This window comes from Lynx canadensis, chromosome E2 (genome assembly GCF_007474595.2).
Source record: "Lynx canadensis isolate LIC74 chromosome E2, mLynCan4.pri.v2, whole genome shotgun sequence".
NCBI classification, from domain to species: domain Eukaryota; kingdom Metazoa; phylum Chordata; class Mammalia; order Carnivora; family Felidae; genus Lynx; species Lynx canadensis.
This window is the reverse complement of record NC_044317.1, coordinates 12,566,758-12,579,388: the sequence shown is the minus strand read 5'-3', so window position 1 is coordinate 12,579,388 and position 12,631 is coordinate 12,566,758. Positions and strand designations below refer to the sequence as shown.

The following is a 12,631-nucleotide window of genomic DNA, read 5'->3' as shown; positions in this document are numbered from 1 at the left end:
CTCGTTGCCAGAGTCTCACCAACGTTAGCTTTCTATCCGCTTCCCCATCGTTAGGCAGGCAAATTCAGAGCCCACCTCCGCCGGACCGATTGAATTAGACACTGAGGGTGGAGGACTTGGATCTGTACTTCGACAGGTTCCCCAGGTGGGAACTGACGTGGCTGAGAAGGCATCCCAGGAAACTACGTTACATCTAGACCCAACTGGCCTGAAATTCTAGTTCCCACTGCGGGCATTTGTTGTTACAGCCTTTCCCCCTTCATTTTAGGAAAGTCGACTGGAACCTCATTTGAGATCTGATAAATTCCAGAAGAAACACCTCCCCAGTGGTGCATCAAGGCGGCTGGTAAGAATGCCGACCCTCCAGCTCCAGCCCACGTCCCAGCAGTGAGGGGAGATGTGGTCTGCGGAGAATTTTAAGACAGTAATAAGACCGAATAAGAGGATAAGAGTTGGCAAGCTTTGCAGCATGGAGCCTGCCTGGGATTCTCTCTCTCCCTCTTTCTCTGCCCCTCCCCTGCGCCTGCCTGCTCTCTCAAAATAAGTAGAATAAACTTGAAAAAAGAAAGAGTCGGCAAGCTTTTTATCATCACTGTGCTCCAGCAAGTCCACACAGCCTGGTCAGTAGTCACATAAACACCCTTCCCTGCTGGACCAACTGCCTTCACCATCCCCCCCCCCGTCACCCCTCCCCCACTCTCCCCTCCACCCCCTGCCATGAAGTTTGGTGAGGCCCCAATCAACAAGGGCCAACAAACTTTTGTTGATTTCTTTTTCAAGGTTTTTATTTTTCAAAATATACAATTTATTTACACCTTTATGTCACAACTGTAGTTTGTATATTTATTCCAAAATCTTTAAATAACTCCACAGTAAACAGTACAAATCACAGGATCCGTCAAGCTGCTTCTCTGTAGCCTTTACACTCTTAGAGATTCTAAAATGTTTCAAGTAGTAACGGTTTCTGGGTGAGAAGAGAACAAAAACGGGACAAAATGTCTTACATAAGCCTGACGTGTGGGATTAGATACGGCGATCTGAGCAGCTACTCGGTCGGGGGCCAGACTAAGGGCATGTATATAGTTGATAAATAAGACCCTCTCATGAGCAGTGAGGGTTTTGGTTACGAGGCGGGGGTGGGAACCTCATCTGCTGGGGGAGGTGCAGGGAAGCAGCTGGGGAGGGGGTAAGGCACCGCATGAAGGCTCCTTCTCGGCGTGAGGAGGTGCTGGCTGGAAGGGTCCTGAGTGGGGCGGCAGAGGCCCACCGGTGCCAGGCGGAGGTCAAGAATGGCCAGAGACGGGGTGGGGCTCCTGCCCACCGAGAGGCCCCGGTCGCCTCCCCCGGGAAAAGCTGTGTGATTCTGAAGGCAGGTGGGGAGGTGGCTAGAGGAGCTGGCGGTTCCTCAAGAAAGGGGCCCGGGGTCCCGCCAGCTAGGAGGCCATGCCAGAGGCCCCCCGCCCCTCTGCACAGGCGGTAAGGGCCGGGCGTGTGGGTGGGGCACGTGTGGCAGCCTGAGGCATCCGGCGGTGCAGCTGGCATTTGTGATTGGGGGCAGGGGACAAAGGCACTGCCCCGGGTCTGGAGGTGGCCCATGGGAGGCATCATGTTGTCTCTCTCTTTGTGAGAGCCCTTCATCCACCTCAGTGTTCTCCTCTCATCAGGAGAACAGCCAGAGCCACCAAACCCTCCCCGGGAAGGGAGGAAGAGGAAGACGAGGACCCCAGGCCCCGTAGACTCACTTTGCTGTTAACACCGGCAGCTCCACCGCTGGGGGGTGGGGGGGTGGTTCTCCCAGGTGGCCCAAGGTGCTGAGACACAGGTGGGTCACAGGCCTGGCCCCAGGGGTCAGTTTCCTTCATTCCCCTTGGGAAATTCCCCATTGGCCAGGTCCTGAAGCCATCCTGTGGGCTAAGGCTCTGGGCAGGGAAGCTAATGGAGAGGCCAGGATGCTCTAGAAAAGAGCTAGACCCTGAGAGCCACCTGGGCACCTCGTGGACATGACCCTCCAGTGGGGGGTCAGGAGGGCAGTCTCAGGGTCTGTCTCAGTCTTCCGGGTCTCTCCAGCATACCCCCACCAAGCCCAAAGGCCCGACAAAGCCTGTCCCGCCTGGCCAAGCAAACCTTCTTTTGCAGGGTCTGGATGGGGGGTGGGGGTGAGGCAGGGGCCACGGCTGGGCTGAAGGCAGGACGGTGGGGCTGGGAGTTGTCACTGCATCTTCAGGTGGGGCTCTTCCGGCATAAGGGTGTGGAAGAAATGATCCCACAATTTAGTGCTGATGCCAAATCCTAGAGAAGGAGAGAAATGGGGAGAAGATGAGGGACCGGTGAAGGCGTGGGAGAAATTTCCTCGGGAAGGGAGCCTGGGGAGGGCTAGCACGCAGGCAGGGTTTGAACATCTGTCCCCGCTGGCCTTCCCAACTCTCAGGGCCCTCCTGGCAGAGGTTGAGAGCAGAGTACTTGTGTTTGTAGTCTCCCAAGGATGCCACTGGAATAAACCCAAGTTCCTTATCCAGCCTGTGTTTGGTGGGAGAGCCTGGCCCTTGCCTGAGTCTCTTCCCCTCTGTCTCACACTTCAGCCTCTTCCTTCTCTTTGGAGATGTCAAGTTCATTCCTGCTGCAGAGGCTGGAACAGAGGCTTTGCACCTGTTGCTTCTGGGATGTTCTTTCCCCAGACGTTGGATGCTGGCTTCTCTTAGCTTAGGCCTCAGCTGTAAAGACACTTCTGCAATGATACGTTCCTAGACCACTTTACCCAGTGCTGTTTCATCCAATGCGGTAGCCACTGACCTGTGTGGCTGCTGAGCCCCGAGAATGTGGCTGGAGCTACGGAGGCACTCGATTCCTAATTTCATTTCATTTCAGTTTTTTAAGTTGTTTTTTTTTTTTTTAATGCTTATTTACTTTTGAGAGAGATAGAGACAGAGACAGAGCATGAGTGGGGGAGGGGCAGAGAGAGAGGGAGACACAGAATCCAAAGCAGGCTCCAGGCTCTGAGCTGTTAGCACAGAGCCCGATATGAGGCTGGAACTTGTGAACCACAAGATCATGACCTGAGCCAAAGTTGGAGGCTTAACCTACTGAGCTACCCAGGTGCACCCCCCCCACCTTTGTAAGTTTTAATTTCATTTTATTAAAAAAAAATTTTTTTTAATGTTTATTTATTTTTGACACAGATACAGAGCATGAGCAGGGGAGGGGCAGAGAGAGAGGGAGACACAGAATCTAAAACGGGCTCCAGGCTCTGAGCTGTCAGCACAGAGCCCGACGCGGGGCTCGAACTCACAGACCACGAGATCACGATCTGAGCCGAAGTTGGACGCCCAACAGACTGAGCCACCCAGGTGCCCCAATTTCATTTTAAATAACTCTAATTCCAATTTAAAAATTTATAGTTGACTGAGTTACTGGAAAACTTTTTTTAATTAATTAATTTTTTACGTTTATTTATTTATTTTGAAGGGGGGGCAGAGAGAGAATCCCAAGCAGGTTCCCTGCTGTCAGCACAGAGCCCCACACAGGGCGTGATCTCCTGAACTGCGAGATCATGACCTGAATTGAAATTAAGAGTCAGAAACTTAACAACTGAGCCACCCAGGCACCCCTATTTATTTATTTTGAGAGGGAGACAGAGTGAGCAAGCAAGAATCCCAAGCAGGCTTTGCACTGTCAGCATGAAGCCTGACTCGGGGCTCAAACTCACAAACTGTGGGATCATGACCTGAGCCGAAATCAAGAGTCATGAGTTGAGTGATTATTCAACCAACTGAGCCACCCAGGCACCCCGATCTACTGAAAAACTTTTAGGCATGTTTAGGACAACTCACCTAATGTGAATTCACTTTTTTAAACAGTCAATTTTATAAACTCTAAATATAGATCAAGTATTTCTAATAAGGGGAGCCTGGGTGACTCAGTCGATTAAGCGTCTGACTTTGGCTCAGGTCATGATCTCGTGGTTTGTGAGTTCGAGCCCCGCATCAGGCTCTGTGCTGACAGCTTGGAGCCTGGAGCCTGCTTCGGATTCTGTACCTCCCTCTCTCTCTGCCCCTCCCCTGCTCATGCTCTATGTCTCTCTCAAAAATAAATAAGCATTAAAAATTTTTTTAAAGCATTTCTAATGAAAACTTAGCACTTGAATTGAGATGTGCCGTAAGTACAAAGTACACACTAGATGTTGTGAAGATGTAACATAAGAAAAATAATGTAAAATATCTCATTAGCGATTTTTTATATTGGTTACAGGCAGAAATGGTAATATTTTGGTTGTATTTGGCTTAATAAAATACATTGGTTTTTTTACTTTTTTTAATGTTAATTTTTTTTTTTTTTTTTTTTTTTGAGAGAGAGACAGAGTGCAAGCAGGGGAGGGGCAGAGAGAGAGAGGGAGACACAGAATCCAAAGTAGGCTCCAGGCTCCAACCTGTCAACACAGAGCCTGACATGGGGCTTGAACCCATGAACCAGGAGATCATGACCTGAGCTGAAGTCAGATGTCCAACCGACCAAGCCACCCAGCGCCCCTTAATAAAATATATAATAAAAAAATTTTTTTAAATGTTTTTATTTATATTTGAGAGAGAGAGAGAGACAGAGAGAGAAAGCGAGCTTGAATGGGGGAGGGGCAGAGAGACAGAGACAGAATCTGAAGCATGCCCAGGCTCCAAGCTGTTAGCACAGAGCCTGATGCAGGGCTGGAACCCATGAGCCGATGTTAGGCGCTTAACCCACTGAGCCACCCAGGCACCTGTAAAATATATTATTAAAACTAACTATATCTGTTTAATTTTGCTTGTTAACGTGGCTACTAGAAAATTTGAAATCATATCTGTGACTCGCGTTGTTTTTATGACACAGAGCCGGACCCTCCCCGACATCTCGTGGTTTCTTTTCTTTGTGGCCCTTATCACTGTCTAAAGTTATCTTTGCTATTTGTTGATTTCCCTGTTTGTCTCCCAGTGGGTAGGGTGGGAGCCCCCGGCTTGCCTTCCTGTGTATCCCCAGCACCCAGAACAGTACCCGACCCTTGGTAGGGGCTCACTGGTGGCTGTAAAATAAATACGAGAACGAATGAGGGAGGCTGGGAGTGGGCGGCCTCACCTGACTGCTGATGTGCAAAGTGATGCTTGACGTGGTGAGCCTTCATGTTGTACAGGTAGGAGCCCTTGTGCGGCGAGCCGAAGTGCAGGTAGTAATGTGTCATGTCGTAGAGGATGTACCCCAGGAGGCCCCCAGTGAACACAGTGCCCCCCACCGCCTCCGGCAGGAGGAGCTGTAGCAACGCGTAGAAGAAGGCAATCCCCAGAGAAGCCGGCACCGGGGGAAAGACCAGGCGGGACTCGTCGAAGGGTGCCTGCGGAGGGAGAGGCTCACGCGTCAGCAGACGGCCGGGCCCGGGCGGCCTGCCTGTGGTCCCAGCACCGCAGAGGACAGGGGCAGAGCCGCCCGCGCGTTCCAGTGAGGCGGCAGCAACCTGTCACGGGTGGGCTTGGCACCTTCGGTGGCTTTGGGGAGGGCAGGCCACCATGCTTGAAGGCCCTTGAGAGACTGTCCCGCTCCCGATTTCCAAGCCAGGACGGGCCCTGGAGACCTGTCCAAGAACAGGGCGGCGGACGTGATGTGGGCGGCGGGCTCCCAGCCCACGAGGCCACGGTGGCCCTGGAACTTGTTAGGTGCTAGAGAGGAGCCTCACCGCCAGATACCATGCGGGGTACCCGGACGGAGGCCTGATGTTGTCTGGGGGACCAGCACACCAGCAAGAGGAGGTTAACGCAGGCTCACAGGGTAGACCGGTACCAGAAGTGTGAGCGGATGCGGTCTCCCTGTCCCCACCTCCTAGGGGGCGTTCCAAGGGGGTGTGGTCACAGTGAAGCAGATAAGAGAGCCAAGCCTTAGACTCCAGCTTCAAGAGCCAAGGGCCTGGCATAGAGGTAAGGTTTTAGAGACTGCTCGGTGAGTGTTCTGAGAAGGGACAGACCCTCTCTGGGCTGGAGGAGAAGAGAGAGAGAAAGCAGGTAATAGCCACAGAGCAATGCGCGGGTGTGCGCCTCCCCACCCCCCCACCCCCCCAGGACCAGCTCCTGGAAGCAAAAGGCAGGAAGGGAGGGAAGCGGGGAGGGAGAAAAGAAGAAAGACAGTTGAGAGCACAGACTCTGGGGTTCACAGAATGGGGCCCAACATCCTGGCTGTGCCAGGTGTGACTTTGGACAAGTTCCTCAGTTTCTTAATTTCACTAAGCCTCAGTTTGCGGCTCTGCGGAATGGGGAGAACTGTAGCACCACCCTCAGAAGGAAGCTCCACCAGGACAGTGAGTTTTTAGTTTTGTTCTGTTGTATCTAGAACAGTGCCCGCAGGTAGTGAGCGCTCAGTGAACGTCTGTTGAACGAACGAACAAATGAATGAGATGCTGTGAGGATTAAAGATGACGGCTGAAATGTACCTGCAGCGTGCCTGGTGTCGATAATGAATGGTGTGCAGACACGCATGCTCACTCTGTCCACGCCCGCTTCCAGTTAGGACCCAGTCACCCCTCTGAGCAGCAGCAAATGCCCTGATGGCCACTTGTTCCCGGCCTGACTCCCAGAAAGATCGGCAGCTCCCCCGAGCGGGTCACGGTTGCCAGGCCCCGGGCAGGAGCCTGCCCTGCTCACCTTGTGGTGCTGACCATGCAGGACGAAGTGCAGCAGGATAAGGTAATAGCTGTCCCCGGGGGGCTTCATGTGGAACAGGAAGCGGTGGATGAGGTACTCCGTGAGGCTCCAGAGGAGCAGCCCCAGCACGAAGAGGCCCGGGAACACGGACTTCGGCATGGCCACCGAGTACTCTGCGGAATGGCCAGACAGAGGCAAAGTCAGGGCAGACGGCCCCAGTGGGCGCTAAGGCCTGGTGGCTCCAGACACGCCATCTCACGGCCCCGTCACCTTGGGGGCTGCTGCTCTCCATCCAGCAGCTATGGGGCCGGGCCACACTGATGGGACTCTTGGGTCAAAATGGGAAGGAGGCCGTGAGGGGCTGCGGCGCTCAGAGGGGTCCTCCCCGGGAACAATGGGGCTGCTGGCCAGAGGTCTGAGATCTTCCTTAGGGGGACTGAGGGGAGCAGCTGTTGCCAGTGCTGGAAATTTCTCTGGTGCTATGTTCTGAATGTGTCCCCCCCCCCCCAAATTCATAGGTGAACAGAAACATCACTGCCAATGCGATGGGATTAGGAGGTGGGGCCTTTGGGAGGTGATTGGGTCATGAAACGGGAACCCTCCTGAACAGGACTAGTGTCCTTATAAAAGAGACTGCACGGGGCGCGTGGGTGGCTCAGTCGGTGAAGCGTCTGACTTCGGATCAGGTCATAATCTCGTGTTTCTTCAGGCTCTGTGCGGACAGCTCAGAGCCTAGAGCCTGTTTAGGATTCTGTGTCTCCCTCTCTCTCTCTGCCCCTCCTCCACTCATGCTCTGTCTCTCTCTCTCAAAAATAAATAAACATTAAAAAAAAAGCGGGGGGGGGGGGCGAGAAAAAAAGGACAGAGACTGCACCTAGCTCCTTCCCCTTTTGGCCATGTGAGGACACGATAAGATATTTGAGACCTGCAAGAGAGGACTCCCTGACCAGGCTGGCATCCTGATCTGGGACTTTTAGTCTTTTGAACTGTGAGTAATACATTTCCTATTTTTTATAAGTCACCCAAGCTGTGATGTTTGATTAAAACGGTCCAAATGGCTGACGCTTCTGGGAAGGGTGACTTTGTTTCGGTGGCATAAGGGAGAGGGAGGGATGATCCCAATGAAGCCAGCAGAGCCTGGGGGTTATTGATGAAAACTGTGAACAACCCAGGATCGGTGGGGCTGGGGGTAGGGCAGGAGGGACAGGAAACCCAAGCAGAGAAATCTTAGCAGACAAGACTTAAAATCACAGCTGTGAGGGAGACGTGAAAAAACCGAAGATGATTCGCTCGGAGACCAGAAGACTTCAGAGATGTAACTGTCATCAGGTGCGAGTTCCCAACACCCAGTGGTCTGAGGACAGCCTGCAGTCGCTGAGGGTCTCCTTCCCTTTCCCCATTCATTCTTTGACTTCATGGTGACGTCAGCTCTGGTCACTGTTTTCTCCAAGCCTAACCTCACCCTCTTAGCTTTACTTTTCCCCACAAGCCACTCCTTTGGCCAGACTTCCTCTCCCTTTTTAAACATAATAGTCTCACTGAAATATAATTCACATGCCGTACAATTTACCCACTTAAAGTGCATAATTCAGTGGTTTCTAGTATACTCAGGATTGTGCCACCATCACTAGTCAATTTTAGAACATTTTCATCACCCCAAAAAGAAACCCTGTATCCATTACCAGTCACTCCCCACTTCCTTCCACACCCCTGCCACTTTGCAACCCATGGAAACCACAAATCTATGTTCTATGGATTTGCCTATTCAGGACAGTTGATATAAATGGACTCATAAAATACGTGGTCTTTTATGACTGGCTTCTTTTACATACACTATTTTGAAGGTTCACTGATATCGGGTGCCTGGGTGGCTCAGTCGGTTAAGTGTCTGACTCTTGATTTCTGTTTAGGTATTAATCTCACGGTGCATGAGATCGAGCCCTGCGTGGGGCTCTCTGCTGACAGCTCAGAGCCCGCTTGGAATTCTCTGTCTCCCTCTCTTTTTGCCCCTCCCCTGCTCTCTCTCTCTCTCTCTCTCTCTCTCAAGGCCCATGGACGGCTCAGTCGGTTGAGCGTCTGATTTCAGCTCAGGTCATGATGTCACAGTTTATGAGTTCCAGTCCCGTGTTGGGCTTGCTGCTGACAGCGCAGAGCCCGCTTTGGATCCTCTGTCTCTCTCTCTCTCTCTCTCTGTGTCTCTGCCCTCCCCCACTGCCGCCACTCTCTCTATATATGTCAAAAATAAACATTTTTTTTTTCAACGTTTATTTATTTTTGGGACAGAGAGAGACAGAGCATGAACGGGGGAGGAGCAGAGAGAGAGGGAGACACAGAATCGGAAACAGGCTCCAGGCTCTGAGCCATCAGCCCAGAGCCCGACGCGGGGCTCGAACTCACGGACCGCAAGATCGTGACCTGGCTGAAGTCGGACGCTTAACCGACTGCGCCACCCAGGCGCCCCAAAAATAAACATTTTTTAAGAAGGTTCATCCATGTTGTCGTATGTATCAGGACTTCCTTCCTTTTTAAGACTGAATATTTTTCCATGTTATGCATAGACCGTCTCCGTTTATCCATTCCTCAGTTGATGGGCATCTGGATTATTTCTATTTTGGGGCTGTGACGAATAATGCTGCTATGAGCGTTCATGGACAAGTTTTTGTGGGGGCATGCTTCAGTTGTCCTGGGGATAAGCCTAGGAATGAAATTGCTGGGTCGTATTGTAACTATGTTTACTCTTTTGAGGAACCACCAAACTGTTTTCTAAAGATAACCGTTCTCTTTTGATCTTTCCTCCATCTCCCTTACCCACCCCCATGAATCCTCAACCCAGTACAAGAACCTGTCTGTCCTCTGCATATGCAAGCTGCTGAGCACAGAGGGACAGCTGTGTAGACACGGGTCTGGAAGCTTCAACCTCAGCTCTTGCGCGGTGATCCTTTTATGTCTCCAGGCTTAGATCCCTTCCTGCTGCTCTCAAACACTGCCCCCTCCGTCCACCCAGCCTCCTACTTCAGACTTCCTCCACACCTTCCCTTCCACCTTTAACCATACCCAATTCTGCCCCCGCCCTTGAACTTCTTTCCTGCTCCTCAGGGAAGAGAGAGGCACCCAGGCACCTGGGTACTGGATGGTGGCAATAATCATAATAGCAGGTGTATACTGACCAGTAACTACATACCGAGCACCAAGTAAGTGATTTACATGGATTACTTCATGTTTCCCTTCACTGCAACCTTATGAGGGAAGCCCTGACATTACCCATATGGGTGAGGATATGGAGATACAGACAACTTAAGTTACTTGCCAGGCTCAACCCACTAGGGAGTGCAGAGGCCACAGCCTGCTTCCCCCACCCCCTCCATCCCGAGCCCCTCCATCCCAACCAACTCCTCTCTGGGCATCTTCAACTTCTTCTCTAGTGGGCTTTCCCGTCATAGACTCTGTCCCTGATTCATAGCCAAGCCTATGGGAAAGACAGACTAGACTCATATCTCTACTTGATTGCTTCCCATTTGATTCTCAAGCCCCTACAGTCCGTCTTCTGCCCCAAGCCACTGGAATTGCAAAGGCTATTCAGGATGTACTTCTTGCCAGATCTAGTAAGCTTTTCAATTCATCCCCTGCTTGGCTGTGGCATATGATATTAGTGACCAGTCTCTTCTTGAATCTGGAGCCCCCACGAGTTCCTAACCTGAGGTTGTTGAACACCCAGAGTCCTCAGCCGGATTCCAGGGTGTCTGTGAAACTCCTGAAATGGTAACCCAAATGATGCCTCTTTGTACGATTTTTCAGGAAAGCGAGTCCACAGCTTCTCAGAATATCTCGAAGGATCTACGACCAGTATGGTTAGAATACAAAGCTTGGCTTTTCTCCTCTTCTCTAGATGCCCCTTGTCAGGTTCCATCATGGAAATGCTGCCTCAGTCCCCAGCGTCAAAGCCTTCCTGCTCCACTCTCCCATACTCCCTGCTCGATGTGGGAAGGTGGCCACACCCACAGGCTGACCACCCCCCACCCCAGACCCACACTTCACCCCAGCCCCGGACAGCCACTTGCTACAGGGGAACCTCCACATGGCTGTCCACAGGCCCCCAAAGTCAACAGTGACCAGACGAGACCAATCTTCTTCCTCTTCTTCGTGCCCATCGTATCACCCCACAATGCTCCTCTTGGGTTCTTTCCTCTGCCAGAGGCACCAATATCCACATGTGACCAAAGGCTTAACTTATCCCTTTCTCTCGCATCCATCCAGGCACCTGTAGGCTCCCCCTCTTTAACATGTCTTGGCAAAGCAAAAGAAGCCAGACACAAAAATCCATGTTCTGTATGATTCCATTTGTATGGAGTGTCTAGAAGTGGCAAATGTGTAGAGACAGAAGGTAGATGTGGTGGTTGCCAAGGGCTTGGGGCGTGGGAAATGGAGAGCAATGGGATTTCCTTTTGGGGTGATGAGAATGTTCTGGAACTAGACAGAGGCGGCAGTTGCACAATGTTGTGGATGTACTAAATGGCACTGAATTGCTCGCTGTGAAATGGTTAATTTTGTTATGTGAATCTCATCTCAATTAAAAAAAAAAATCTCTCTCTGGTCGATTCTTTGCTCTTAATCCCCTACTACCTTATTACTTCTTGCCCAGTAATGGCATCTGCCTCCCATCCCAGTCCCCTGCCTCCGTGCATGTTCAAACCCTTCCACGGCGCCTTGTTACCTTTAGGTAAAGTGAAACACCCAACGAGGCACTCAGAGTCCCTTGAGACCCGCCCAGCCAGCCACATCCCGCCTCGGTTCCCTGTTGCCTGGTAGTGGGACCAAACCAAAGCATGTGTGGCTCCTTCGATGCACCACATCCTCCCACCTACCCATCTTATCCCTAATTTTGTTCATATTTTCTTTACTGGGATTCCCTCCCTGCTCCCTTATCCTCGGAGATTCAGCCCATGTGTCTCCTGCGAAAAGCCTCCGCAGACACCCCTCATCCCCACTGGGGCTGGTTTTGAAGCTCCTGCCCCACCCTTCATATCATATCACAGCTACCGTGCTGCACCCTGGCTTGCAGGTTTTATCATTGGTCCCCATTTTATGGCAAGGGAGGCCTTTCATTTGATATCTCCAGGCCTTCACACAGCAGGCGCTTGGATACTTGAGAGATGGGTGGTTGGAAGCAAGCCCCTCTGAAGGGCTGTACCCAGGTGAGGTCTGATCTGTGTCATTCTAAGGGTAGAACTGGGCCTAGAGGAAGGCAGCTTCGGGTTCTGTTGAAGGAAGCGTGGATGGCCACAGGTGGCTGCTGAGGAAGGAAGAAAGCCCAGGAAGGCAGGGAGGAGGAGGTGAGCTTCTAGCTCTTTGGAACAGAATCTAGGCCCAGCCCCATTCTGACAAAACAATGAAAGACCAAGGTGAACCTGACCTTCTGTACCAGGCTGAGCTGAGGGTGGGGGGAAGGGTGGGCAATAATCATGACCTTGGCTTGAAAGCTTCTCAAATGGGACCGTAGTGATGACTGTTGGCTCAGTGGGGAGGGAGCAGTGGCTTTCTAAAACCCCTCCCCCACACAGGGCCTACCAGCCACAGAGTGGTAATTTAGAGCCAGATCCCTAAGAACGGGCACTGAGAGGAGGCTGGCTTCCTCCTCTCTACAGTTCCTGACCTGCAGCTCTGCAGGTTACTGTCCCACTGTGGTGGGCTCAGTGGGTGGCAATTTATCAGGACATCAACCTACGCCACGTCCACATTTGGTACAAGATGCTTCCCTAACAGCTCTGTGCGAGTGGCCGCCTGACCTTGGCTGAGCTGCTCTGGTAGGCGAGGAACCCTGCTTCTAGGGAGGTCCTGACACCTTTGGGGTCCTTCAAAACACGCTGGTTTTGGGCTTTGGCTTTGCAGACGTGGGTTCAAATCCTAGCTCTGTACCACCTACCTCGGTGTTTTCTCAACAGTAAAATATCCTACGCATTGTGAAAGGCTGTTGTTAGGATGGA

At 51.8% G+C, this 12,631-nt stretch overlaps 1 protein-coding gene across 1 annotated transcript in view; it reads right to left on the bottom strand.

Annotated features, from left to right (window-relative positions):
- Positions 1-763: 763 nt before the first annotated feature.
- The window catches only part of FA2H (fatty acid 2-hydroxylase), a 55,225-nt gene continuing 43,357 nt past the window's right edge, over positions 764-12,631 (bottom strand). Inside the window, exons 5-7 of the mRNA XM_030299237.1 lie at positions 6,651-6,823; positions 5,101-5,353; positions 764-2,289 (exon numbers count right to left, since the gene is read on the bottom strand). Coding sequence (XP_030155097.1) covers positions 2,210-2,289; positions 5,101-5,353; positions 6,651-6,823 — 506 coding nt within the window. The 3' untranslated portion in view covers positions 764-2,209. The remainder of the gene's footprint in view (positions 2,290-5,100; positions 5,354-6,650; positions 6,824-12,631) is intronic.